The following is a 27573-nucleotide window of genomic DNA, read 5'->3' as shown; positions in this document are numbered from 1 at the left end:
CAAACATATACACACACCTCACATGTAGCCAGTTTGCCGTCTAAAAGCTCAGCACATTTGGGACTGCTAAACTGTATCGAGTTTCCAATCTAAATGTCTGAAAAGGTCGTAATTACATTCCTATTCATTGTGATGCAGCGAGGTGCTGCAGTGAGCTTAGAGCGGAGAGGGAGCGAGAGAGGGGAGAGGAGAGAGGGAAGAGGGGAGCGAGAGTGGAGAGAGAGAGAGAGAGAGGGGGGAGAGGAGACGAGTACTTTGAGTGAGGCCGCGCCACTCTGTTCTGAGCGAGGATTTCAAAGTAGGGGGGTGTAGGTAATCTGCTTCATTTCAGCCACAGAGCTTGCCGAAGCTCGCCGGGCGATTAGAGCGAGAGCTTTAGTGAGCCCTATCTCTGGCTACCAGCTCGGGCACTCTGATCACAACGCCCTGCAGCGCCGCAGGGTAACGAGGCCACCGTCACTGGGACAGGGCCACAACACCACCGTTCTGATTTCTCCATAATGCAGAACGAGTCGGTGCTATTTGTTACAACTGTGGGTCATGAGAGTCTAAACAACATGACAATCACTATTGCTGCTATGGTTACCACTGGCACAAAATGTTTTAACCATCACGTGAAAGATGGCTTTTGTGTGAACAGGAGAACAAACAACTGACAATAACGCAACAGAGTCCTATTGCTAATGTGTTAACTGGCACTGACAACTACATTGGTCATGGATATGTCCATATCTGCAGTACCATTGTGTTTTGCTACAATATCTGCATGTGGGTTTCGCTATCTCAAGGCAACAGCATTGACAATGTCTACCATAAATATATGCATTCATTGACATACTGTATGTTGCATTATATTACATTATCTCTCTCACCATAATCTACACTGCAAGCGTAGAATATGACAAGAAAGAGTTGTGTAAAGCAAACTCACAGGACACTTCTGTTCTTCTGTGAACTGAAGAATCAGTGAAGAAGAATTTGAGTCTGAGAACATTTTCTCCCGTTATCTGTCTGTCTAACTGCATAACTGCAGTACTATGTCCAGCAGGGAGAGAGCAGTAAATCTGTCATCTGGGAGAGAAAAGAGGCACTCACGTCATAGCCACTGTTGCGGATGCCCCTCCTGGACCTCTCTCTCATCACCAGCAGGTCCATCTCCGTCTCCACTGGACTTACGCTGTTCAGAGACTGCCTGCTCCAGTAGGACGGATCCCTGGTGTGGGAGTCACTGGAGAGATATCCGCATGCAGTAATATTATAAGCGACATATGTTCACGCAAACATCATGTGTTACTGACACTTTCAAAACCATCATCATTGTTGTCATTTTATGTCACCCCAGCTTTCACCTCACAACTTGAATTTCCCCTTGGGGATCAATAAAGTATCTATCTATCTATCTATCAACAGCTGCTGCTGCACATTACATTGAACATTTCTTAGGAGAGTAAATATAGCACCACGGACACATCTTTTGTATAGAATAAATAGAGCTGGAGTGGGCTAGAGAGAATGGCCCACATTCAGCAGAGCCATTTTCAAATGAACACAAAATTGGCCTTCATCACCTTGTCAGAAGCACCATTTATAGCTCACTGAGGATTGGAAGATCCTCCAATGTTTTTGTTTCGCACACACACACACACACACACACACACACACACACACACACACTGTCTAGACTTTGAAGGGCTCTGCCTTTCTAGCTTTTCAGTTGTAGACACTGACACGAAACACCACTGGGGACTATTATTTCTTGAATCAGTTTCAGGCCTTGACAGATAAAGCACAGCAGCCAATCTTCCTCCCTCCAAAGAAGGGAATCTGACAGTGCTTTGGCCGCCCGTCCTTCCCCCTTGGCACGCACCTCCGGCGGTATTTCATGTAGGTGGACGGGTTCCGTTCGTCTGCAACGGGGCCGATCGCGTCCTCCAGGTCCAGGGGCCCGTTGTCTCGTCTCAGCCGGTCCCGGTCTCTGTCGCGGTGGTTGTAGGCATGGCCACTGCCCCCGCTGCTGCTGCTGGTGCTGACGCCGGCCTCGCTGTAGCCTTTCCGCTTGGCTTTGAGCCGCAGCTTGTTGCGGTAGTGCTCGATGTCCGACTTCTGCTTCAGGCCCATATTCGCCTGAGGAACCGGAGCAGAAGGAGGCAATGAGGTGTCAGACTGGGCTGAAGTACAACAACATCTTTTTGTGTGTGGGTGGGAGAGTGTGATGGTAGTGCCTGTTTGTGTGTGTACATGTGTATGTGTGTGTGTGTGTGTGTGTGTGTGTGTGTGTGTGTGTGTGTGTGTGTGTGTTGTGTCAGTCTGTGTGTGTGTGCATATATGTGTGTGTGTGTGTGTGAGTGCATCTTGTGCCTAGGACCTGGGGATACTGGGCTACAGACAGAAGCAGCTGGCGCTTGACTATCAGAGAGGGAGCTTTGATGACAACAGCACACATCAAAGTGCTGCGCACAAAAAAGGAAAAAGGAAATGTAAAATAGATGTTTCCTAATCCCTTTCCCCTGGCTTCTCTATCCACCAGTGATCCAGCCTCCATTGCTTTCTTCTCCAAAAAATCTCTGCACGCACAAATACAGTCACCATACAGGAAAACTATGTTGCAGAGGCTGTTTTTATCTGTCTGTAACAGTGAGGTTTTCTTTCCATTCTTGCAGAGTTTGTATCTCTGAGGCATCTGAGACAGGCAGAGTTGATACTGCTTGTTACTGCTGCTACTGTTTTGGCTTTCTGGTCAGGTATAAATAAACCAACTTTTTTTTTCTCCTCAGCTACTTCCTTTTTTGAATGCACTTTTCGATGAGGCCATCTTAGTCTCCATGGTGATAGAGGAGCACTTTAGACTCACCTCGCCGTTGAGCATGACTGAGTCTTGGCTGTGATTGGATGAGACCGGATAGGAGTAGGTGGGCGGGGCGGCCATGGGTTTGATGGAGATGAGTCGGAGTGAGCCGGTCAGGGAGTCGTAGTGCTCTGTGGACGAGAGAGCACTGTCCGTCAGAGAGAGAGAATATTCTCAGTCAAAGAGAGAAAGAAAGAGAGACAGAGAGAGAGAGAGAAAGAAGGAGAGGGAGAGATGCAGAGAAAGAAAGGGAGAGAGAGATAGAGGGAGGCAGAGAAAGATAGAGAGGGGGAGAGAGAGGGAAAGAGTGTATCTGTATCCTCAAAGAAAGAGGGAGAGGGAGAGAGAGGGGGGGGGAGAGGTGGAGAGAGAGAGAGAGGGGGGGGGTGAGTCCTCAGAGTGAAGACCCGCATTACAGCTCAGAGGGCCCAAAGAGTACCAGGCAAACTTTACTCCCTTAAAGACCCTCACACTGTACTGTCAAATCAATATTTAATTACAGTAATCCCTTCAGCTGAATAGAACTCTCAGATAGGCCTTAAATGATAAATGTAGCTTTGCAGCTTCCTCTGTCTGTGTGTGTGTGTGTGTGTGTGTGTGTGTGTGTGTGTGTGTGTGTGTGCGTCTATGAGTGTGTGCGTCTATGAGTGTGTGTTTGTGTGGTAGTGTGTGTGCATGTGTGTATGTGTGTTTATTTGTGTGTACTGTATGATAAACGCACATACACACACGCTGATGGACTGCGTTGCTTGCTGAGCATTTTCGTTTCCTATTTTTACCAAAGCTCACAGCCAGGGCAGGCCAAGTGTTGCTTCAGGGCTGCAGGTGAGAACAAACGTCTCTCGCTTCACACCTGGCAACCTGCATCAATGGCGCAAAAAACAAGAGACCCTTCTCCTGCTCTTACATCACCTGAGAGAGCAGACAGGCAGGTGTATTCTTCATGAAACCTGTCTCACCTGAGCTGAGGTGTGTGAGATATAGTGTGAGAATGGGAGATGGGTGTTTTCGCCTGAGTCAGTGCACTTGTGTTATGAAAGAGAACTCAGTGCATATACATTGAGAGCATGTTTATTCATTAATGGCTGGGTGTGAGTTTGAGAGAGTGATGGCTAGTGTGGACTGCCACCGGGAAAGTTTGGTCAGCCTTTCCTCACCGGTCCTTGTGTGCGCGTCCACCTTGCTGCCCTTTGATGCTGCAGCCCTCCTTGCCGACGAGCTCCTGCCCGTGTTCAGCTTCCCCGACTCGTTGCTGGAGACAGAGCCGTCCTCGCTTGGCAACCTGCAGTGGGTAACCATGGCAACAGATACAGTGGTGAAAAAGCTTGTCTCTTCTTTCATTTTTTCCCCTTGCTTTTGGTTATCATGCGGATTGTTAGGGTTAATAGACGCCTGCAGAAATGCCCCCACCCCCCCAACTGGCTAGCGGCATGGCACAGCGCGTGACACTAACACCTCCACAGGTTCAGCTGCCACTCCCCCCCCCCCTCACACACACACCTAACAAGGTAGCCCCAAGCAGGGAGAGCAGATGCTAAAGTGGCACCACTGGCACTGTCCCAGGGACAAAGTGGCAGTGCCAAGGCAAAACACCTCCCAGGTTTCAGCCCTCTGCTCCCCTTAAATAAGACCAGAAGATAGTCTGCCTACCACCACAGCATGCTAAAAAAAAACAAGGCTACTGTTTTAAACAACAGCCTGATTTCAAATGCAGAAATACTCCTACGCTTTGAGACCACCCTCCACCCCACATCAGAGATTACCATTTGTTAATTGCCAGTATTGGTGTTGGTGGGCACACATGAACCCCTGCACCCCCCCCCCCCCCCCCCCCCCCCTCCTCTTCAGCTCCTACTCCAGCTTTGGCTCTCCTATCTGAGGCGTTGGCATGACTGTGGAGCCCCTGGGCTGTATCTTAAAGCCTAACCCGGGCAGACAGGAGGGCACAGCTCCACATCCTCTGTGAGGCCCGCGGGCGCCTTGAATCATACATGACTTGGACGCTGCTGGCAACCTCAGATACTCTCGCCACGCCAAGTCACTTGCTTTGTTTTTCCCTCTTTGTGTGCGCGTGTGTTTGTTTGTGTGTGTGTGTGTGTGTGAGTGTGTGGGCACATGTGTTTGTGTGGTAGTGTTTATGTTTGCATGTCTGTGCTTGCGTTTATGAGTGAATGTGTATGTGCATATGCACATGTGCATTAGTAACTGTCTGCATGCGCATATTTGTGTTCCTTTCGTTACTCATTTTTCACTGGCTGCACTCAAAGCCATTTACCACTGTTGATCTTCTGAAACAATTACACTCCTTTGGTCTTGTCGTTCCGCTCCTGAGCATGACGAGCGCTGGCATTGGCAGGCAGTGGCAGTATCAGCAGTGGTGGCAGTATCAGCCGCGGTGCCTGCATTTGTATTCCTGGTGATCACAGCAGCGCTCCCCGAGTGAGCAGCGCGAGTGACTGTGAGCGAGACACGCTCCGACTCCAGCAGTGGCTGCTGCAATAACTTCAGGGATCACTGATCACCGCGGCAGACTGTCATCGGGCCAGCAACGTGCCCCGGCGATATCAATATGACATGAGGACGGGCCGAGGATGTGTTGCAGCGGAGCTTTGATTGACCTTGAGCTGCTGGGCGCTACCGGCACTTCTCTCTCTCTCTCTCTCTTTCTCTCTCTCTTCCGTTTTGGGTTGTTCCTGTCTCTGACTCTCCTTCCCTGATGCCAGGGGCCACTGAGAGAGAGCTGGGTGCAGTTTATTGCTTGAAAAATTTCCCTCCGAGCGTGATTTGCATTTTAACGCATTCCGAATTCAAAGAGAAAGAGGAGGAAGAACTAGAAGAAAAAAAGACCTTGGGAGGTTTGATTTATGCTGCAGAGCGTGAAGGAAATAATTTAGTTACATGGCAATGAGGAAGCCTTCAAATCTGTGTGTGTGTGTGTGTGTGTGCATCTGAGTTATTGTTAATGAGCATGTGTGTGCGGATACACACTTTGGAGAAAAGAAATATATAAATAATGCTTCGGGTGCTGAATGTACTAAGCTTTTGAATGGTTTATCTCTAGATATGAGAGCGATCTGTGTAGGTGGGCAAATGTGCTGCTTTTTATTATTTCTTATTTTAATTCGAACAGTGCAAGCTTCTCCGGCGGATAGCAACTGCTGCTGCTTTCGTATTCTGCATGTGTTTGTGCTGCTCACCTCCTCTGCATCTCGGTGGACTGCGGTCTCTTGGAGGCCGTGCCGGCGTCCGGGTGCCCCGCCCTGTCCTGCGCAGCCAAGGGCGCGTCCCGCACGGGCAGGGACAGCACCAGCGTCTCCTTGGTGACGGACAGAGGCTCCTCGCCCGGTCGGCCCATGTGCTTCTTGGCGTAGTCGAAGCCCTGCACTGGCTGCGATACACAGGCGGAGGAAGAGTCAGCCCAGGACACAGGGAGTGAGAGCAACTTGATGATGGCGTGGCGGGTGGGGGAGTGTGTGTGTGTGTGTGTGTGTGTGTGTGTGTGTGTGGGGGGGGGGGGGGGGGGGGGGGTGCATTTCATATCCATCAGCAGCAGCCAGTCAAGGGTCTCTACACTGACTTATTCATGCCCCTCTGGTCTGTTCAAGCACTCCACATTTCACACGCTATATAGAGTATAGTTACACTAAACACTGAAATGTATATGAGGCACACATTCACATTTAGCACCAAAAGTGTTAAATAATGGATCAGGGAAGTTTATTTCCTGCTGTGTGTACACAGCATGCATCTTGATCATTGTTGCTCTTCTTTTTCTCATTCTATTTTGTGAATGCATGATAGATTATACTGAACAACAAGTAAATAGGGGAGGAGATGCACATTGCATGCTGGAGTGCTCGAACAGTCAAGCCCACTCAAGCGAAGCCTAGCTGTATGCTGCGTAAAAAAAAAAAAAAACAACACGACACAATCGGCTGCAGGAATCAATAGACGGTCACCACTCCTTCACCTCGGTGAGAGTAATGTTCTCCTATATTTAGCCCGAATGGAGTAACGGTCAGGCCAGGGACACAACGGCCCGCTCCATTGTGCTCCATTAGCGGCTCTGGCCGGCAGAGCCGGGCGCGGCCTAGCCATCGTCTGACCTTGACTTCACAGAGAGAAAGAGAGCCGTGCTAGGCTCAGTGCTCCACCCAAGTCAGAACTCAGAGGAGACACTCGGTTACGTAACACCATTTAAAAATGTAGGCTATCACAAGCTGTACCTGGAGCTGTGAGGTCATTCTGGGCAGTTAATTTGAGCTCCAGGAAGGTCCATATTAGGTCCCAATTATTACCAGAATCTAACTTGAGTAATTGGAGGATGGTTGAGCAGAGTCTGCTGGGAGAAGGGCAAATGAAGTGGCCCTGACTGTATCTCCCCGAAGCACTACAGGATTTGAGGAATATAAATGTGTATTTCATCACAGCACAAACAGAACAAAAGAAGGTACCTGACAAGCAAACCAATTGACAAGGCAATCAATAAAGCACACACAAACACAGCTGACCTGACGGGACACATTGATTTGAAGCTTTTGTGGTCTTAATGTGAATGAGGTTTAGTAGGTATATGGAGTTCATTAGATCCACCCCCAATGCAGGTTAGTCTGTTGTATAACCTTTTTACATAACATTGTTATATTAACATTGTATTTTACATATACCAATACTAACGATGCAGATGTGTAACAACAAGCTGATACTCTGCAAATACATAATCCAACCACTAATATTGACCTTACTTTAGGACATGTGCTGTATTCTACAATTCTGCTTTGCCTGAAATATAGCTGCTTAGTTGAAAGCTATTCAAGATAAAATGGTGGGCTAAAATACGGTGATAAGTGTGGTTGATCCATTATGTTAAAGAAGTAAAAGAAGGCCCTTGAAGGGATGACTGGGACGGAGATCAAAGGGGATCAAAATTATTATAATAACAACAGACTTCACATTTCATATCAAATTAACACAATCCCAAAACGTATGCTCACATACTTGTTCATGAATATTCACGAATGAATATTCATGCAGAGAACTTTGCATACCTAAAAGAGCACTTCGACGGCAAGAGCAACCATAAATCTGAACCACAATGTCTTGCTGACTTTACAAGAATATCTGCCCTTGACCGATCTTTCACAGTCATTTCTGAGAACATGCGTCAGCTCTGCAGCTATTGAAAGACCGAATCATCTAAAACAATCCTAATGCATCCCTGATACACTGACACAGATAGGTCCAAAAGCACAATGAGTAGAGCTCATGGCTCTGGGTTGTGAATTAAGAGCACGGTGTATCTAGCACCCTATTGATCGAGCTCCCCCCCCGCGTTCTCCTCCTCCTCCTCCTCCCCCTCTTCATCCTTCCCCCCAACTGGCTGATTTCCCCCAGGCACAGTGAACAGACGACTGATGTCTAAACTTTACAGTAGCTCCATGCACTGCAGACACATGCACTGAGTCAGAGACACAGAGATCAATACCTGGTGGTGATAACTGCCCTCCCTCCGATATGATGTCTGAACGAGAAAATGAGTAAAGAGCCATTTTTAGTTCATACACACACACACACACCCACACCCACACACACACACACACACACACACACACACACACACACACACACACACACACACACACACACACAGGAGACTGGATGGCTTGAATGTTCTCACAATCTCACATAACTTTGTTAAAAATGATCATGCATGGATGTTCAAGAGAAGAGATGCCACAACAAATGAAGATGCACACCTTAGTACGTGGGTGGAAGCCCCGGAAGGCGCTGGTCTTGAAGACGGACCGGTTCCTGCGGCACACGAGGGCCACCGCCATGACGATAAGGACCATCACCAGGGAGACGGGCGTCAACACCGCCATGATCCACAGGTTGCTCGGCAGGCTTTTCACCACGGCTGTCGGAGGCAGACGACACGAGCGAACATTACAGCCCACACACACGCCACATGGAGCCACATCAAACAGACACTCATTTAGTGGATTATTGGAGATCTCCGCCAGCCCCATAATACTAAAGCGGCAAAGCTTTTAGGGCTCTGAGAGCTGTAATTCAGGTTCATGGTCACAAGCCATCTTGATCTGTCTGACTCTTTTGCTCTCTTTTCATATGCATCTTTCCTTCATTCTCTCTCTCTGTTTCTCTCTCCATCTCTTTCTCTCTCACTCTCTCTCTGTTTCTCTGTCTATCTAACTTTCTTTCTCTCTCTCTCCATCTCTCTCGCTCCTTCTCTCTCTCTCTCTCTCTGCCTCACTGTCTCACTCCTTCACTTTGGATAGCTCATTATGGGCCAGAAGTCCAGCGTTTGTGTTCACTTTATCTGAGGGATTAGGGCCTTGCTGCCTATGGTTAAGTCGACAAGGCCTGAGCTTTCTCTCCATGTTGGTCCAGCCGCCGTAGAAGCCCCCCACTGAGGCTGTGTGTAAACCTGGGCGCTGTTTGCTCTACATCCTGGGGATGAGGCACGGAGAGTCCACACTCCCCACAGCTGTTTGTGAGTGAGGGAGCGAGGGAGCAAGGGAGGGAGGAGAAGAAGGGAGGGAGGGAATGGCTGAGCTTCTCTTGCACAGAGGCTGTTGACGACAGCGTGAGCCAGGCTGACAAATCAGGCTAAAGCAATAAAAGGGTGATTTGTGTGAGTGTGTGTGTGTGTGTGTGTGTGTGTATGTGTGTATGTGTGTGTGTGTGTGTGTGTGTGTGTGTGTGTGTGTGTGTGTGTGTGTGTGTGTGTGTGTCTATGTGCATGTGCATGTGTGTGTGTGTGTGCGTCTGATGGGCGGGGGGGTGCGTACGGTCTGCCTGCAGCTGGACGAAGTAGCCCAGGGTGAGCGCCATGGTCTGTGAGTCCACCGTGTTCAAGGTCTTGGCTGTAGAGGTGCCAGTGATTGGCACACCATCCAGCTGGACGTAGTAGGTCATCTCGGCGGGATTCTTTGGGCCAGGGAGCCGCCGTATGTTAACCATCTACAAAAAGGAATTTAATTAAAATTGTCCTTTAAACTCTTGTCAAAAAATGCAGGACATCTGTAACAAATTGTTTAGCTATTTTTAATTTGAACTAATTTAACTCATCCTTTTTTTTTTCAGCACATTTACCCTGCTTACAAAAACTAAATACAGAGTAGGCTGACAGACTAATCCTGAGGCATTTGCTGTAGGCTATAGTATATTAGGATTTTCCTTTCATAAAATGGAGAGTCCGTCTCGTTTCAGCGTGTGATATATGGAAGGGCTTGTAACCTCACAGTACCTGGACAGTGTACCCTTCGACGGTGGCTGCTCTCCTGAAGCGCAGGCCGTGACGGCTGGCCACCAGGAAGAGCTCGGCCAGACGCTGCTCCATTAAACTGGCAAAGCTCTGATAGCTCGCCTCCAGAGTGGAGCTGTCCACGTCCTGAATTACTGCAGAGGCAGGGCCGGGGGCCGGGGAGGGAGGAAAGAGAGACAGAGAGAGAGAGAGAGAGAGAGAGAGAGAAAGAGAGGGAGGGAGGGAGAGAGTTGCCAGAAAAACAAGGAGAGAAAAAAAAAATACAGAGGGAGAGTAAATGGAAAAAGTCGAAACCAAACTCTGATTATCTGTCTGTGATTTCCAAGCCCCCAGAAGCAGCCATTACGGGCGGCGATGACCTTGGCAGCAGCTTGTTCCTCCGTCTCTTCCCCTGACAGTGATATAGAGGGGCGAAGCGAGGAGCCTTGCAGCAGGCTCCTCCAAAGAGAGGGAGAGAGAGAGAGAGAGACCACACTCTCTCGCACCCGCACTCTGATCTGATGTGATCTCTCAGAAGCAGATGTCAGGCTGCACTGAATAATGTATCAATACTTGAGGAAGGGGAGAAAGAAGAGAAGCTCTCAAAGAGTTTACAGTTTTCAAAAATATACTGGAACGGCCGAGGGGGCCCATTCATTACATAACCCATTACCGAATCGCTGAAGCTGACTATAAGCTGTTCTAACACAGTAGCTTGCTGTTTTACCTGTGATTACCCAGTATTCTCTAGTGGCCACGGAGGTGTTGAGGTTGTGGTATTCCAGGGCTGCAGACAGAGACAAAAACATAGAAAAAGGATGAACATGCTGGATTTTCCCCTCACAGGTCTTCCATCACCGCTAACTCGAATGGTTTTTACACCGCTCACACAATTGCAAGGCTGCCATTTGAATAAGATAAATGGCCAAAACAGACCAAACGAGGCAATAGACTCAAATGTGCGTGTATAAAGTGCGATGGAAGTGACTTGTGATTCAGTTGTGACAGCTGAGTTTGTCACTGAGGGAGCAGGCGTTAAGTGCTTCTGCTCACTGGTGCAGATATGGCACGGCCACTTGGGACCGTAAACAATCCATGTGCTCAACTATACGTCTAGCGAGCAGTCTGCAAGGCCATTAAAGGCGCAATAAAACCATCATGCAAGCCACACGGCGCAATACAAGTTTTAAAGACTGGAACACCTTTGTTCTGCAATGCAAGCATCGGCTCAATTAATTGTTGTAGAATTATGGCACAAAAAGCAATTTTAAATACATTTTGCAATGGAATAGCACAATAGGGAGTAAAACAGCAGGATACACACCATAAGGGGTAGATGAATATGCGTGGCATAATTGCTCTTTAATTTAGTAATTTTAAAATGTAAAAGTAATTAAACACACTGATTACACATTCCTATGCTGAAACTTCCTCCTAGAGATGTGTGATACTCACGTTCAGCGATGATCAGTGGTGGATACAACAGGAAGTAGCCCACCACCTCTGCAGTCAGCTGGTTGAGGAGACCACTGGAGACGGTGCCGTTGAGGATGGAGCTCCCATTCCGGACGACATAGATGAGGTACACCGAGGGTGACCCCTCTGCCTGGTACGCCCCCTGGATCTAGAGGAGCAGAGGAGAAGACACTCTGAAGATATGAAATATGGAGATATCTCTATGCATTACTAATGGAGAGATGAATTACTAATTAGCTATTACTTATTAAATCATTCTAGGCCTTTTCAACTCTGCATTATTAATCGTGATGTTATGGCTGGACCTCTGTATTTCGATAGCGAGTCTATCTCTGATCCACGATAACCGTGGCGGCATTTCATACCTCCACCGTGAGGGAGCCATAGGTGTTCTCTCCTTTGTCCTGCGCCTCGGCGAGAGCGCTCTCCAAACGTTGCTCCATCATTTGCGTGAAGCTGCAAGACCTAATTTTGTCTGTTGAGCTGACAAACCTCAGGACTGAACAGGGAAAGAGTCATTTGTTTACATTTGTAAGTATAAGTATAAGTATACTCTTTTGAGGTAAAACAGCTTATATAAGTATAAATATATATATATATATATATACTCTTTTGATCCCGTGAGGGAAATTTGGTCTCTGTATTTATCCCAATCCGTGAATTAGTGAAACAAACTCAGCACACAGTGAACAGAAGCACACACTAATCCCAGTGAGCTGCCTGCTACAGCGGCGCTCTGGGAGCAGTGAGAGGTTAGGTGCCTTGCTCAAGAGCACTTCAGCCGTGCCAACTGGTCGGGGTTCGAACTGGCAACCCTCCGGCTACAAGTCCGAATCGCTAACCAGTAGGCCACGGCTGCCCTGTTGTTGTTGTACTTATACTGCACATATCCTACATGAGTAAGCATAAGGCAAAGTCAAAATTCCCATGATGCACGGCTCACCGGTTCTCAGCTGCAGGTGTACTCCTGGGCTGTCCAGCCAGGGGTCGACAGGAAGGAGCATGGCCTCCACCACAGGGACATGCTGCCGTATGTCCGTGAGCAGCTTGTCGAAGCCATATGCGTTCAGGGCATCCACCACCACTGATGCTATGTACACAGTCTTGTCACTCGCCACATAGTAGCCCAGAGTCACATTGGAGGGGTTGCACACCTCCTTCTCAATCTGCATAGAGACAGAAAAAATAATAATTAAAAAATAAACACACAGCTGGTAGATGGAGAACAGGTGTTAGGTTTGGAAAGAGAACTGTCTGCAAAATAAAAATAAATAAATAAAAGTAAAAGTTGCTTTTTATGATTTCATCTGGCAACCATGCAGATCTGACATATCTACTGAACCAGTGAACGCTGAGCAAAAAAATAATTTTACCCCCTTGACCACTCAAAGAACAAACAAAAAAGGTTTATTTGCTCCGGTCCCTCTAACTATGCAGCTAGTTGTTTACACAGACCCCCGCTGGCCACCACGGGCTCTGTAATAATATATGTGCTCATGCTGAGATGGACAGCGATGGGGGAGATGGAGAAGAGAAAGCAAGACACTGAGCTACAGTAAACACTGACACAGATAGACGGAGAGAGAGAGAGAGAGAGAGAGAGAGAGAGAGACAGAGACAGAGAGAGAAAGAGAGATAAAAAAACAACAGACTGGTACAACTGTGGCACTGAGTCACTTGAGTGGTGGGTTGCTGTTAGACCAGCCCCTTAAAACACACAGACTCATCTTAAAAATGACACATGGTCAAAATGAAGGAGTCATAGTGGACTTCGACCTCACAGACTGCGAATCCCATGCTATTATTATTTTTATTGTTCCACAGACAACCCAGTTTAAAAACATATTCCTCCCACCAACACACCTCAACACACCCAATCTGGTATAAGGCATGCCAACCTGCACTCGTATGTTGCTGTCATTGAGGGCCTTCTGTAGCGCCTGGGAGAGGCCTTTCAGCAGGTTCAGTTTCATGGGGTGCTCCAGCCTGTTCCGCGTCATCTGAATGGACAAAACTGAGGGGGTGGAGAAAGAGAAGGCAGTCAATTACATCAGAGTCTATTAAGATGTAGGTACAGAGTGCTAAATTATGTATACAATTAATGCTGTAACTAACTAACTCATTTTCATAATTGATTAATCTAACAGTATTTTTTCTGGAGTACTGGATTAGCTGTTTGGTCGACAAATGTGAAAAAAATGTTGATAAGTGTCTCCAAAAGCCCAAGATGATGTCCTTTAATACCTTCTGTACCTCAATGTATCTACATGTTACATTTATCAAAGGAAGGAGACATGCTACACTGCTCCATCATGACCACAGGTATACAAACCCATTGAGGCAACTGTGGAAAAATACCATTGCTACTAGATGTTGATAAGAGTGGAGGAAAGGCTTGCTTTTTCTACCTGTTTTAACTAACATCCGTTCAGTGATGTTGCAAGGTAGAGGTGCATTGTCAGAGGTGAAGGTGGTGCCATCGGAGGTAGGTCCTGGGATGTTTTTCACAGTCCCGCTTGTTGTTGTGGTTGGAGCACTGGTAGTGGTCGTAGTTGTTGTCGTCAACAGGGTGGTCGGAGGTGGAGCTGTTGTTGTTGTTGTTGTTGTTGTTGGTGCTGTTGTTGTTGTTGTTGTTGTTGTTGTTGTTGTGGTTGTGGTTGTTGTTGTTGTTGGTGGTAGTGTCGTTGGTGGCTTGGTCGTGATGGGATCAGTTGCCACGGCGGTGGTTTTAGCAGAGGTAGACACCTGCTCTGTGGTCGTGGAAGGCAGGACCGTCATCGTCCTTGTCATGGCGTCCTCCGTTGCCTTCTCAACTTCTTTCAATGGCGTGGCATCGCTTGAGGGCGTCACAGTCGTTGTGGCGACAGTCAGGGGTGTCACGGTCGTTGTGGTGACGGTCGTGAGCTGGAGACTATCAGTGGTCACAGTGTCTGGGCCGCTTGGAGACGCGGTCGTGGGCGAGGTTGTGTTCGCCCCTGCAGCAGGAGAGGTGCTATTCCACAGGCCCGGGGAGAGGGAGCTCACCGCGCTGACCAGCGGGGACGTGTCCGTCTCCTCCAGGTCCAAGAGGGAGGCCAGTGAGGAGGTAGGCAGGTCAGGATTTCGTGGGTAATCAAGTACCTCCTCTGCAAATGATGACCGAAATGTCAGAAATATGAAATATTAGAAAGAGGGTGGGACGCACATCCAAAAACGTAATCCACAGGTGCTAGACAATTGTATCAGATATAAGAGAAAGGTTGGTCTGCACAATCTGTACAATCATCAGTAACAGATGCCAACACATCATATTAAAAGAATGGGACTATTTGATATAGTCTGGCATTAGATGTAGTATCAGTAGCCTACTTAGAATCCTCACAGCCACTATAATCATGAGTTTACATATTCCACATGATAACTGATCCCTATTTAAAGCACTATTTAGTCTATTGACATACATTTGTACATTGAAGACTTAGCTGTCCTTGCCATCGTTTAGCCTACTCAATAGCCATCACTCAGTAATATAGCCTAGGCCTACTCATTACTCATCCTCACTGACTAATGAATGGAATGATCGATACCATTTTCATGACAGCACTAGTAGGGAAGTGTGGTGAAGTGTTGAAAGCAAAGTGAAAGTGAAGTGTTCAAACTCCTAAGTTCCTGCTTTACCTGAACTGGTGACAGCAATGTTATTTCCCTTGGGGGCCGTGGACGGAGGGTCTGTGTTTTTGGCGGGCTCTTCTGCGGGTTTCCGATTGGTCGGTTGGCCACTGTTGCCGAGCGAGGTGGGGAGCGACTGCACTAATGCTCGAGGCTCTGTGTCAGTCCCGGCCGCCAGAGTGAGCACGGGCGATAAGTAGACGGCCTCCTGTCGGACGCTCCCGACAGACCTGGCCACGTCATCCTCACCTGCAGCTGATGGAGACACCTCCGCCGTCGCTGAAGACACCTCCACCACCGAAGCCAAGGTGGCCGACACGTTGGAGGCACCGGACGGTTCTCGCTGCAGAGCCGACTGGCCCAAGGACTCGTAGCGTCCCGTGTCTGACAAACGACAAAAGAGCCGAGCATTAGCATTTAGCTACACATAATCATCAAGGAGGTCAAACCACCAAGGACTTATTATGACCGCCGCTAGCGAAGTGGTCATATAGGATTGTCAAAGTTTTTTTTTTTTTTTTTTTCGTCATCTACTTCCTGAATTTTTGGTCAACGATACCCAGGACACCGAACCACCGGGGCACATGAAATTTGGTGGGTATGTAGCCCCAATAGACTTTTACGTAAAAATTTCGTTTCGTCCCCGGGGGACACTCCCCCCCCATCCCCCCCGGCTGGGCCCCCAGAACCTCAAAAAAAGCAGTTTTTCCCTATATAACTACCTGAACCGTGGCACTGAGGATGAAGAATCTTTTATGGTATGTTGATCTCAAGGGCCCACATCAACCTGGCCCATAATCACTCATTTGTGATTTGCACCCCCCCGGTAAAAAATTAAAATGCAATATTATTCTGCTTTAATCGCCCCTATCTTCAGTTAAGATGTTCAGAACTGCACCAAATTTTATGTGTATGATTGACCTGGCATTCTCTGGGGGTATGCCAAGTTTCGTAGAATTTCATCCATGGGGGGTCTAAAAAAAATTAGGTTATGTGTACATTTAGTGACTGTACACTCATTGGCCTGTAGATGGCGGTGCACACACATGTACACACACACAGGCACCCACATACTATCGGTATTAGAACAGCCGATACATAATTACAAAAGAAAGCCAAAATAAATATTCATCATCATCATGGCTGCATTTCCAGTATTGGCTATAAGTAGTCGTTTGTCCACTAGATGGCGCAACGTTGCAGTGAGACGTAATTTTGTTGGAAGTTAAAAGTAGGTTGGAAAAACAATGGACGCTTCCTACAAGGACTGTAGTTAACCGCAGAGAACTTCTAATAAGGATAGGACGATGTTCACATGAAATGTCACTTTCTGATACTAGAGACGCACACAAATATGCATGACATGTTTAAAAGTCAAAATTGTATGTAGTACTACATGCACTGGACCATGAATATGCCACCCAAAAAACAAACACCTAAATAGCATAAATTAACTTCACGTGGGTATCGAACCACGAATAAATTGACCTGTTTGCTTGGTAATCAGACGTCTATCAACTTGCGCCACGAGCCAGCTGACGGCACTCACAGAAATTGACTTCAGTTGTATGATTAAAAGAAGTCAGCTAACGTTATGATAATTGTAACAAGTTAACATAGCTGTTCATGTTATCTGGCTACCATGTTATCATGCTACCGTTGCCAAAGCCATTTAGTAGGCCTTCAAAGTATCATGGTTAAGTTTTACAAACGTTTCACTGAGGTTAGGCTGTGGCCACCCCTACCTGAAGTGTCCGTAGAGCAAATAAATCAGCAAATAAATCAAATAAAAATGTGTATCCTTGTGTTGTGTGTCCTTTTGTTTAGCCTATTCTTTTAAGAATTCAGTTCATGAAACACAGGCATTGAAACCCACACTGCAATGGGCAGGAGAAGTCTATAACGTGTCCATATTTTACACAAAATTTGCGCACAGGGAGAGTCAAAACTCTTAGGCTTATAGGCTATTAACGTTAATGTTGCTGACATGTAAACATGGGTTTGATATTTTATTGATATTTTATTTCCCAATTCACACGTTCATGCCTGTGCGCAACAGGTTAATGCTTGTGGCGCAACAAGTTAATGTTTATATAGCCTATTGCTTTTTCACGCAGTCAACATGGGTTCAATCCTCCTCATTACACGTTTTTTTTTATTATTATTTATTTATTTTTAGACCAGCAACGCTTCCTCAATTTAGGCAACAGGTACTAGGTGGCCACAGAGAGCCTGACCAGCAGTCAGTGAAATATTTGAAAACTTAACCATGATACTTTGAAGACCTACTGGCTTGGGCAACTGCTGTAGCAAGACAACACCATCAGCCATGCATGTTAACTTGCTACAATCATCAGCTGACTTCTTCAAATTGTATACTAATTAAGTCAAACAAATTTCACAATGACTCATCAGCTGGTTCGTGGCGCAAGTACGTAGATGAATGGTTATCATGTAGCCTAAGTGGTTTCATTTAGGAAGCAGGTTCGATACCCACGAGTTATTATTAGGCTATTTGTATTTATGTTTTTGGTGGCATATTCATGGTCCAGTGCATGTAGCGTACTACAGACAATTTTTACATTTAAATATGTCATGCATATTTGTATTTGTTCGTCTCCAGTTTCCATCAGAAAGTGACAAATCTGCAAGCGGCCACATCTGTCAAAGAAACGTCATCACTCGTGAAACGTCACCAACGCAGCCAGTTAACATGGGTGCCAGTTGCCATGTAACACCGGTCTGATACAGTTTTGCCTATACATGCGTGAGACTTGAGACGCCTGTTTATTTTGTTTTAAGTGCGTGCAGGGTGTGAGAGGGGAATCGATGTGCTTTGATTCCAGCTTGGTAGTTGTAGTCTGTGAAATTAAAAAGCACGTGTGTGTGAAGTATCCAAACAATGACACATTCATTTCATTATGGCTGCTTTAGCAACACACCTTAAGCTACTAGTGGGTCCCATTTAGAAGTGGCTACTTCATTCGCGCTTTTCTTTGACTCATGGAGCTGCGTGAATTTTATTACAACTTTTCGCCACGATATGGCAGTTTAAGTTCGCTTGATACTGTAAGGCGTAAGCCATTGGTTTCCAAAGGAGATTTTATTTGTGTCGCCAGCATAGCCTATTGACAATTTATGTTGTAATAAATAGGCCTACCTTATAAGCCTGTAGCTTAGGGAAGCTAACAGCTTTCTATTAGGATCTAGTTTGTTAGTTACAGTTTTGTCATAACTCCCTGATGCATTTTTGCATTTAGAATAGCCAGAGCGTGGATATCTCAATCGAAAAATTAAACATGGTGCCTATGGACTAGGCTGGGTGAACCCAGCCTGATCTGCCCGCTATTTATTTTTTGATTTCTTAAAAGATTGAGCTTGGTCTGGTGAAAGCCAGACTAGCCATGGACCTCAGTTACACAATGCAAGGGAACATGAATCAGCCTATATTTGCACGAACAATAACGGACAAAAGCTCTTTAACTTTGGCCCGTTGAAATGTGTATGAACAGTCTAGCGACGCATTTCATCAAGGCCCATTTGGACATGTCAGTTATTTGCACCACTGGTTAGATGTAAAACAGCATTTCGTTTCAGACTACTGTTACTTAATTTGTGCATTAACAATAACGTTTCAGACTACTGTTACTTAATTTGTGCATTGACAATAAAGTATTACATGAACTAAAGATGACTAAAATCTTATGTAGAAGAAGAAACAATCACAAAAAATCCATCCATCCAAAAATGACCTTTGTTTTTGATAGCTGTTGAAAACGGCATGGAACTGACAGAGATGTTTTTGTTAATAAATAAATAAATAAATAAATAAATAACATTATGCTGATACCTTTTGCTATTCCCAAATACAATGTAGCCTACAGGTGTAAGTGACTTTTCATCAATCCAGTTGCAATGGATGAACTGTGATGAACTGCCCTACTTGTGATTGTTTAGAGATTTTAAAGGTTTTATAACAATGCTACATCTTCTTTGGCTATTCTACAATCTATTCACCTTTTCAGCACCAGTAGGCTACTTTCTGTGCAGCCGCACACACACACTCAGGCATGCCAAACAAGCATACACAAAAGTTTCAAGAGTGGGGGATGGAGTAAAATATAGAGACAAATTGAAGTGTGATTTATTTTCGCGGAACGGATGTACAGGACTGAGCGGCGGTCATATTTTGTACCGCTATGCGGTACATCTAGTTAAAAATTAATTTCAGATTTGAAGCTCCCAGTGTCCTTCATGGAGCTACTAGCATGAATCACTAGAGACCATCTTCCCTATCAGAGCTGGCTTGGGCTGCTTTAAATATGACCATTAAAATCCACACAAAGCTCCTGAGTCATCATCTAAAGGGAAGAATACACAGATAGGGGAAATATTCATAAGTAGATAATTTCATATTTAGGTCAAGCGCACCAAATTATTTCTGTTAAGCAGCACATTAATGCTCTTGAAGTAGCTCTTATCCCTAACTGAAATACCCAGAACATATATACGCTACTTCACTGAGATAACAATCGACAGCGCAATCGCATGGTAGATCTCTTCTCTTCTCCAGTGCAATTGTGAGTCAGACACTGAGGGGGCAGATATGGCTGATGTCTTTTATGTTTACCATGCGTTGGCAAGCCTCCAAAGACAATTTGTACTGTCCTTCTAACACAGATTTCAAATGCAGACATTAGTGTGGGTGGCAGTTCTGCCATTCCAAGTCCAACCAGTGACCTCATCAGAGAAAACTGTCTCCCTCACCACCAGTTGCATAAGACAGGTTCAGTGCGACCGATTAATCATCATTACTTTGTCATCGAAAGTTGAGACTACCTGCAGTCACCGCTCCCTCGCCAACCCCTTCAAAAATAGAAGTTAAGCAGATTAAATTATTCAAAGCCTTCCCTCTCTCTCTCTCTCTCTCTCTGTGTGTGTGTGTGTGTGTGTGTGCGTGTGTGTGCGTGTGTGTGTGTGTGTGTGTGTGTGTGTGTGTGTGTGTGTGTGTGTGCGTGTGCGCGCGCGTAACAATAATAAGCTTGCAGGGATCCATTTTTTTTAAAGCAAGTGAATGTGGTGCTTAGCAGGGCAGAATCTGCTCTGCTGTGCGGGCGTGTGACAGTGATGGTGAAGCCAACTCGAGCTCCTGACAACAGGCCCTCCTGAAAGCCTATGCTCCAGCAGATAGCCACCTGCTCTGATGGCTCAAGCATATGGGCCACACTTTGGAAGCTGACAGGGAAAAGAGAAGGGGGTGGGGTGAAGGAGTTGGGGGTGGGAAAGGAGCGTCTATGGGGGTGTTGAGCCAACCTGGGAGTAATATGGAGATTGCACATATTCTCTTAATTACTGTGAGGGAGGATGAGACGTCGGTCACATGTTGCTTCTGTGCAGGGTGGCAATAAGCACAGCCATCCTTGGTGCGCCTGGTATGTTCACTATGTGGGGGAACACAGAGGAAAGCTCTCGAAACCCCCACAATGGGGTCAGCACTAGTCTGAGAAGTGTTATGAGTGAACAACCAGGCAACAGCAAAAAGCACATGGTAAGCTCGATCCATCACTTGTCTCATAAGTGCCCCGCATGTCTTTCAGCGTTGCGGCAATCTGTCAGAGTGAGCCGCTGATGCAAAAGCATGGAGCTCCTCCATCTTGAAGACAGGTGGTGAGGGGGACAGTCGGGGAACAGGCCAATTGAAATGGAATCCGCGAGGGTCTATGGGGGGCTTTGCATGGCATTACACCATCCCAACAGGATGGTCCTGTTTCCTGAGTCTATTTCTAGGTCCCATCTGTCTAGATGCATCTCGGAGTACCTCACAATTACATCTGTTGAAAACAAAACACACAGGCTCTGCATTACTTAAGCTTTTCGCCAAAAGGCCACAGCCCATCATTTTTTTTCTCTCGTACTGACATCTGGCGACAACACTGTTTGGGCATTTGGACAGCAACATATTTTTACATTCATACACCTCCCTCCATTTTTTTGGAAGAGCAGTGTGGAGTGTCAAGGATTTCAAACACCCTAAATGTTGTACTGCAAGCAGCTTAAACATGGTGACACAAGGCAGGACAGGGTCCAGGAGCACTCGGCATTCCAGACCTGGAAGAAATATAATATGTTTTATACTTAATTACTTCTCTGAAATAACACAAGGACCTGTATATACTGTGCACTGCTTCACGGTGACTTGCGTGTATAGAAATGTCTTTGATGTGATATTCAACTCTGACTTTCTCAATCATAATGCCACATCTTCAGGCAAATGCGAGACAAAGCAATTATTCTAACATGATGAGTGTGCTAAATCTATGTTAACAATGTCTGACACAGATAGCTGGAGAAAAAAGCACATTGACTGGATTAATCGGATGTTTGTCCTCTTCTACGCTTCAGTAGCTCAGAGCCTGATTGTTCAACCATTAACATCCAGATGGTCAAATGTCCACGTGGCCCAAGCAAAAAGAGCCATGGCACTCTCCCGGCCTGAAAGCTAAGCTAGCCATCACCTCAGCCACCCTGTAAACCACATAACAAACTTGCTACTATGTCCAAATGGCATGGCATTTGTGAAAGCAGAATCAACATACAACACATTAAAGGACAAATCTGGTGATTTTTCACATAGATCTCATAGATCGTTTTAATTTTCTTTCGTACCGACAGTACTCGGTGACTTTGAGAAACTATCTGAAAAATCTCTGGAATTCTCCTTTAACCAATGGACTGCCAAGGGTGCAAACTAGCCTGGATACCAGACTCTATGACTTCGCCTAGATCCATTGGCAAACGTTTATTTCCTGGTTGGTGGACGTTTGAAATCATTGGAGTTCAATCACTAACATTTGGTAATGACATATGTTACCCACAGGGGACACAACGATAACGATAGGCTTGCAACTTATTGCAACTTAAACGTAATCGCTCTCAGGAATGCCGTCTATTCACTGGTTGGTTCGGACACAACTTGCCAAAGTAAACGAAGTGAACGAGAGCTATTCCAGATGGAATACTGTAGGGAAAAGAAATCGAGCGGAAGTACGTAGGCAGGCAGAGGCCAGGCTAGGTGCAAACAGCAAATACATTTTTTTAGATGGCCAAACATACTCTGCATTGATAGAACAGTCAATTGACCACAGTTGATAAACTAGGGATGAGAAACTGACACCACAAAATTGCATAATGAGGGCCTGCTTAACCTGACCTAGCATTCTCACTAGGCCAACTGTGGGAGGAAGAGTAAGAAGAAGCCTCTCCAACCCCAGGCCATGTTGGAGCGCTGCTTGACGATGCAACCCACCAGCTCAGCCATTTCATATTCATCTGCAACGAGTACAGAAATTGGCACAACTGTGTAACAAGATTAGCTTGGCAGCCCAATATACCCTACATCCCAAACACACACTGCTTGAGGATTGTAAGGAGAAAGCTGAACAGTGAGACAAACTAAACTGAATGAGTGTGTGTGTGTGTGTGTGTGTGTGTGTGTGTGTGTGTGTGTGTGTGTGTGTGTGTGTGTGTGTGAAAGAGAGTCTGCACAATTTCTGCTGCAAACTATAAACAACAGATGAAAAGCTGAATTAAGTCTACACCTACTCCTAATTAGGGTAAAAATCTGTTAAAAATAATAATTAAAAAACAACTTCATCTCTGACCATTATCACACTTTCGTATGCCAAGAGAACATTGTCTCTCTTTCTGTCTCTCTCCACTGGCACACAAACACTCGTCCTCTGTTGACTCTCTATAGAGAGAAAATGAGAATGAACCAGAGACAGATAGATGGCACAAGTTACGATGGCAGCAATCCTGGCAGATTTGAGCTTTGAGCTGTATTAAACTTTATCCTGCTTGTTGATGTCTATCTGCCCCCAGCCTCCAGCCCCCCCCCCCTTTCCCCTCCTATTTCAATCCCCCCCCCCCCCCTAACCCTCCCTGCCTGCCTCCATAACTGTGGGAATGTGGAACTTAGCTGAACCTGCTGAGCTGCTGGACAGAGTGGCGGCACGTGGCTGCAGAAAACACGCCGCCAATGCCACCCTCAGGGGAGCCAGACACAGGGGGCGGGGGATTTGAGAAGGGAGGGAGGGGGGGGGGGTGTAGAGAGGAGCAGCAGGAGCGCTATGCTGCAACATTAAAATCTGAAATCTGCATTCCCTGCTCGTTCTCTCGGTTGGGGGACATGCTGGCACGCACACTTCCACAAGAGAAATAACCTGGAAAAAGCATGCTTTGTTTCCCCAGAACAGGTATGCGTTCGCACAGAGAACATGGTGTTGAACACACACAGAAAGAGAGGGAGAGAGAGAGATTAGTCTGAGGATGTTTGGGGTGAGTGTTTTGTGAGTGTGTACAGTATGTGTGTGTGTGTGTGTGTGTGTGTGTGTACTGTGTGTGTGTGTGTGTGTGTGTGTGTGTGTGTGTGTGTGTGTGTGTGTGAATGTGTTTGTGTCAGTTTGCGTGCATGCATATTTGTGTGTGTGTGTGTGTGTGTGTGTGTGTGTGTGTGTGTGTGTAAGCACTGCAAAAGGAGGTGAGTATGGACGGGGAAAACAGCCTGAATCAACTCGCGGTTACTGTCACTGAGGCAGAAACACCACACAGCACATCTGTGTAAGCAACGGCTGAGCCCTCTCTGATTGGACAGAGCCATCATGTGACCTCCTTCTAGGCTCGGGGTAGGTCATCCAGCCCCAGTCACGTCTGGGAAACAGGGGAAGGGGTGGGGGGGGGGCACTAACACAGGAAAACACTAACTCAGAGTATGACAGTGTGTGATGTATCACACAGCAGCTATGGGTGAGAGCAGTCAAGGAACGAAGGACATGCTAATAGATGCAGGGTGATGTAGCTAATGTCCGTGCCATATGGCCATAGAGCAGAGAACAGCATGGAGGAATTAGAGGAGTGCAGCTCGCACCACATCTATTCTAGCTAAGGGTGCTAGTCTGTCTGTGGCATTATTTATTTCATGATTGAGCTTTATTTATTTATTTGACGGGGGGGGGGTTGTGGGGGGTAAAGTGGTGATGGTGGTGGTGATGTTGGTAGTAGGGTTGGCCTGTCACATGCAGGTTGCCCAGCACGAGCGAGCACTGGGGCCAGAGGCAGAGCCAAAAACAGCAAGCTGTTACATCAGCTTCTGGCCGTTACGTGCGAGGAGCACAAACGGAGCGCAATCGGTCCTGCAGAAACCTGCAGTCGTACAGACCCTGAATGCTGAGGGGAGGACATGTTTGTTGTGTTGCCGTACACACACACACACACACACACACACACACACACACACACACACACACACATTATACTGTACTTCCATCAAGTCTCATTGTGTTACTATCATTTGTATGGGCGCCGACTGAGGCATGGAGTATTTTTTTCTGTTCTTCTGTCTTTTTGTTCTTTTTTTTAGGCCATGCTTTCTAAGCTCCTACACAAATGCCCGTCTGAGATTTGCCTGCGCGAGCTTTGACGAGCTGGGAGTGTGGTGGTGGGCTGCACCAGAGGAACACCTTTGATGCATTTGACTCTGGCTCTCAGGGGCATGGTGGGCAATCACAACCCCATTAAAACTGGATGACTCTCTCTATCTCTCCAGCAATACATGCACTCTCTCTCTCTCTCCTACCCCTCTCATCTCAGACACACTCTTTCTTCTTTTCTCGTTCTCTCTCTCACTCCATTCTGTCCATCTCCCACACTGCCCACTTTTCGAGCCTCTGCGTCTCATCTCTTGGCCGGCGACTCTCCCCAGCGAGAGCACAGAGGGGACTTCAAAAAACATGGCTTCCGCTGCGATCACTATAATTTCGCCTTATTTATTTATTTAATTATTTCTCGCCAAGCTGCCTGGTAACAATGCTCAGAATTGCTCAGCCCTATGACGTGAGCTTTGTGTTTTGGAATGACAGAAGGGGAAAAAAGTGTCCATCTCATTTGTTTCCCAGTTACATCACCGGCCCCTTGAGGGAAAAAAGCTCATAGCTGCTGGCAACAACCAAGGGTCCGACAAGGCCAGTGTTCCTCGACCAACTGTCAGAGAACAAGGAGCTCAGACCTCTCTTTAGTAAATGGCCCCCCTTTTACACCCAGCAAAATGTTTATACTGACTCAGACATACAAAGGGAAATCATATGAGTCAATGTTTAAAGTGATGAAAAATATGAGAAGTACATATTTATTATATGGACCGGGAGTCTAACAGTCGAATGGGGTGGGGTCATTGGGCGTCTTTTAATGATAACAATCTGTTGAAAAATGTCAACACTTTTTTGCAGACAAAGTGTTTAATGTACAGTATATTCAAATGCTTTCATGACTTCAGGGTACAAAGGCATATTTTGAAATGAATTAAAAATCCTGCTGAATCCTCATGAAGAGGCATTTATTCGTTTAGATGAAATATCAAAACTGGTGTTGTGACTGGAGTAAAATAAGGACACTGTCACTTGATCTTTTTTCTCTCCCTCACTCCCTCCCTCTCTCTCTCTATCTCTCTCTCTCTCTCTCTCACACACACACACACACACACAAACATACCCACACAGCTCAAGAGTCTTCCAAGTCTCTGGATTATGAATTCAAATGCAGCCCGTGTTGCCAAACTACGCGAGTGATGAATACCTGTAGTAAATGACTCTGCCAGGCGAGCACAAGCACTCTAATGATGAACATCCATCTCAGCTTTAATATTCTAAATGACAGATTGAAGAATAACCCTGTGTGTGTCATCATCCCGTGAGTGTTGGAGCGCCGATGACCCTGCTCTGCCCTCTACACCGCAGCCTGCCGCACCGCAGCCTGCCGCTGTGTGTGTGTGTGTGTGTGTGTGTGTGTGTGTGTGTCGTGGAAACGATGTGTTACCCAACCCCGAGGAGTAGGGGCTTTTCAGGTGTGACGCCAGGGGCTCAAAGGCCATTTCATTACTGTCGCTCGGCAAGCGGGCCGCATTAAGCCCCAAAGGTCAGGTCTAATCCTGCGGCCCCTTGTGGAAAGAAAGCACCAAAACACATTTGTTAAATGTCCTCTTTAGTCTGTCACTGACTCTACTGTGGTGTACAGGGAGCAAATGGAATCTGTCTGACTCCACACTCCCAAAATTAATTTCCAAAATGAGCTAACCCAAACAACTACCGTACAGCGCAAATTTCAAGAGGTTTGCTGTTATTGGTTTACATGGAGAATCTAAGCTGTAAGCAGACACACATGCGGATATTGCCAGCATATGGAAATAGAATTCTGGGGTGAATAATGGGTGCCCAGGTTGTCAATCAGTCTGGCCATCAGTTATTCTTATTATTACACTCATCTTTAACAGAATAATTACAACTCCTCTCCTCTGAAACCCTCCCTCTCTGTGTTCCAGCTTCTCTCCTCCTGGCCCAACAGAAAGCCAACCTTACACATATGCACACACACACACACTCACACACATACATCCTCACACACTCACTACCCCTTACCCCCCACCCACACCCCCATCCCAACACCACCTCATTCACACTCTCAGAGCTACCATCCGCACCCCCCATCCCCCCTTCTTGTCATTCCGGTCATCAATTTCATCCCTGATAATCATATCTGTAATCATCCTGGACGCAAATCATCCTTAGCCTTTCTGTTATTAATGTTATGTTGTGTTAATAAGCCATGTCAATGTGATGTCTTGTTAAGTTACAGTATGTGTTTGTGTAATGTACATCTGTTTGTCTGATGTAGTATTCTTGTGCATGTTGTTGTAGTGTTGCATTTTCTGTAATGTCAATGGTGTTTGCAATAAAAAAAAAAAAAATAATAAAAAGGAAATAGAATTCTGCTAAGCGGGTGGACTTATTTATTTGTTCCCCCCCCCCCCCCTAAAATGGTATCTTGTTATCACAAGTAGAAGAATGGAGAATGTGATAGTGCTGTGTGATTTAATTGTAGCAATCGACTGAGTTAGATAAGGATGTGTAATGATAATGGAATTTTCAAGTTGCCTCATTGGGTTATTGGCACTGAATAAACAATATTTCATTAATTATTTTATTGCACCAAAGCATGTAAATATATTCAAAGCCTGCTTATGAAACAATTCAATCTGAAGCACACTCCAGTGAAGAAAAATCCGGGCTGTTGAAAACACACAATGAATTGGTATTCATAGACGGTATTCATAGGTTACACACAACTCCAGACACTAAACAAACATTCACAGCTGGGTTTCACCAAGTACATGGGAATACGGAAAATATTTCTTTATATCAGAATTCATTTGGTTCTGGCATAGGGCTACTGGTGTCATAGCAGGGGTGATCTATGTGTTGTCTTAGAGCTGTGTTATGGGTGTGAC

General features: G+C 46.2%; 1 protein-coding gene across 6 annotated transcripts in view; it reads right to left on the bottom strand.

Annotated features, from left to right (window-relative positions):
* kiaa1549la (KIAA1549-like a) overlaps positions 1–27573 on the bottom strand; it is a 36934-nt gene that overhangs the window by 5587 nt on the left and 3774 nt on the right. For 4 of the 6 annotated variants that reach the window (XM_042111450.1, XM_042111451.1, XM_042111452.1 and 1 more), the window contains exons 2-17: positions 15246–15620; positions 13997–14713; positions 13487–13602; positions 12532–12754; positions 11954–12087; positions 11568–11736; positions 10840–10899; positions 10116–10267; positions 9658–9829; positions 8602–8762; positions 8331–8366; positions 6043–6233; positions 4003–4127; positions 2852–2976; positions 1868–2124; positions 1096–1228 (exon numbers count right to left, since the gene is read on the bottom strand). In XM_042111450.1, coding sequence (XP_041967384.1) covers positions 1096–1228; positions 1868–2124; positions 2852–2976; positions 4003–4127; positions 6043–6233; positions 8331–8366; positions 8602–8762; positions 9658–9829; positions 10116–10267; positions 10840–10899; positions 11568–11736; positions 11954–12087; positions 12532–12754; positions 13487–13602; positions 13997–14713; positions 15246–15620 — 3146 coding nt within the window. The remainder of the gene's footprint in view (positions 1–1095; positions 1229–1867; positions 2125–2851; positions 2977–4002; positions 4128–6042; positions 6234–8330; positions 8367–8601; positions 8763–9657; positions 9830–10115; positions 10268–10839; positions 10900–11567; positions 11737–11953; positions 12088–12531; positions 12755–13486; positions 13603–13996; positions 14714–15245; positions 15621–27573) is intronic. The other 2 variants (XM_042111454.1, XM_042111455.1) reach the window with 1 other exon arrangement.

This window comes from Alosa sapidissima, chromosome 11 (genome assembly GCF_018492685.1).
Source record: "Alosa sapidissima isolate fAloSap1 chromosome 11, fAloSap1.pri, whole genome shotgun sequence".
Lineage (NCBI taxonomy): Eukaryota > Metazoa > Chordata > Actinopteri > Clupeiformes > Clupeidae > Alosa > Alosa sapidissima.
The sequence above is the reverse complement of the archived record's forward strand: the minus strand, read 5'-3'. Positions and strand labels throughout refer to the sequence as shown.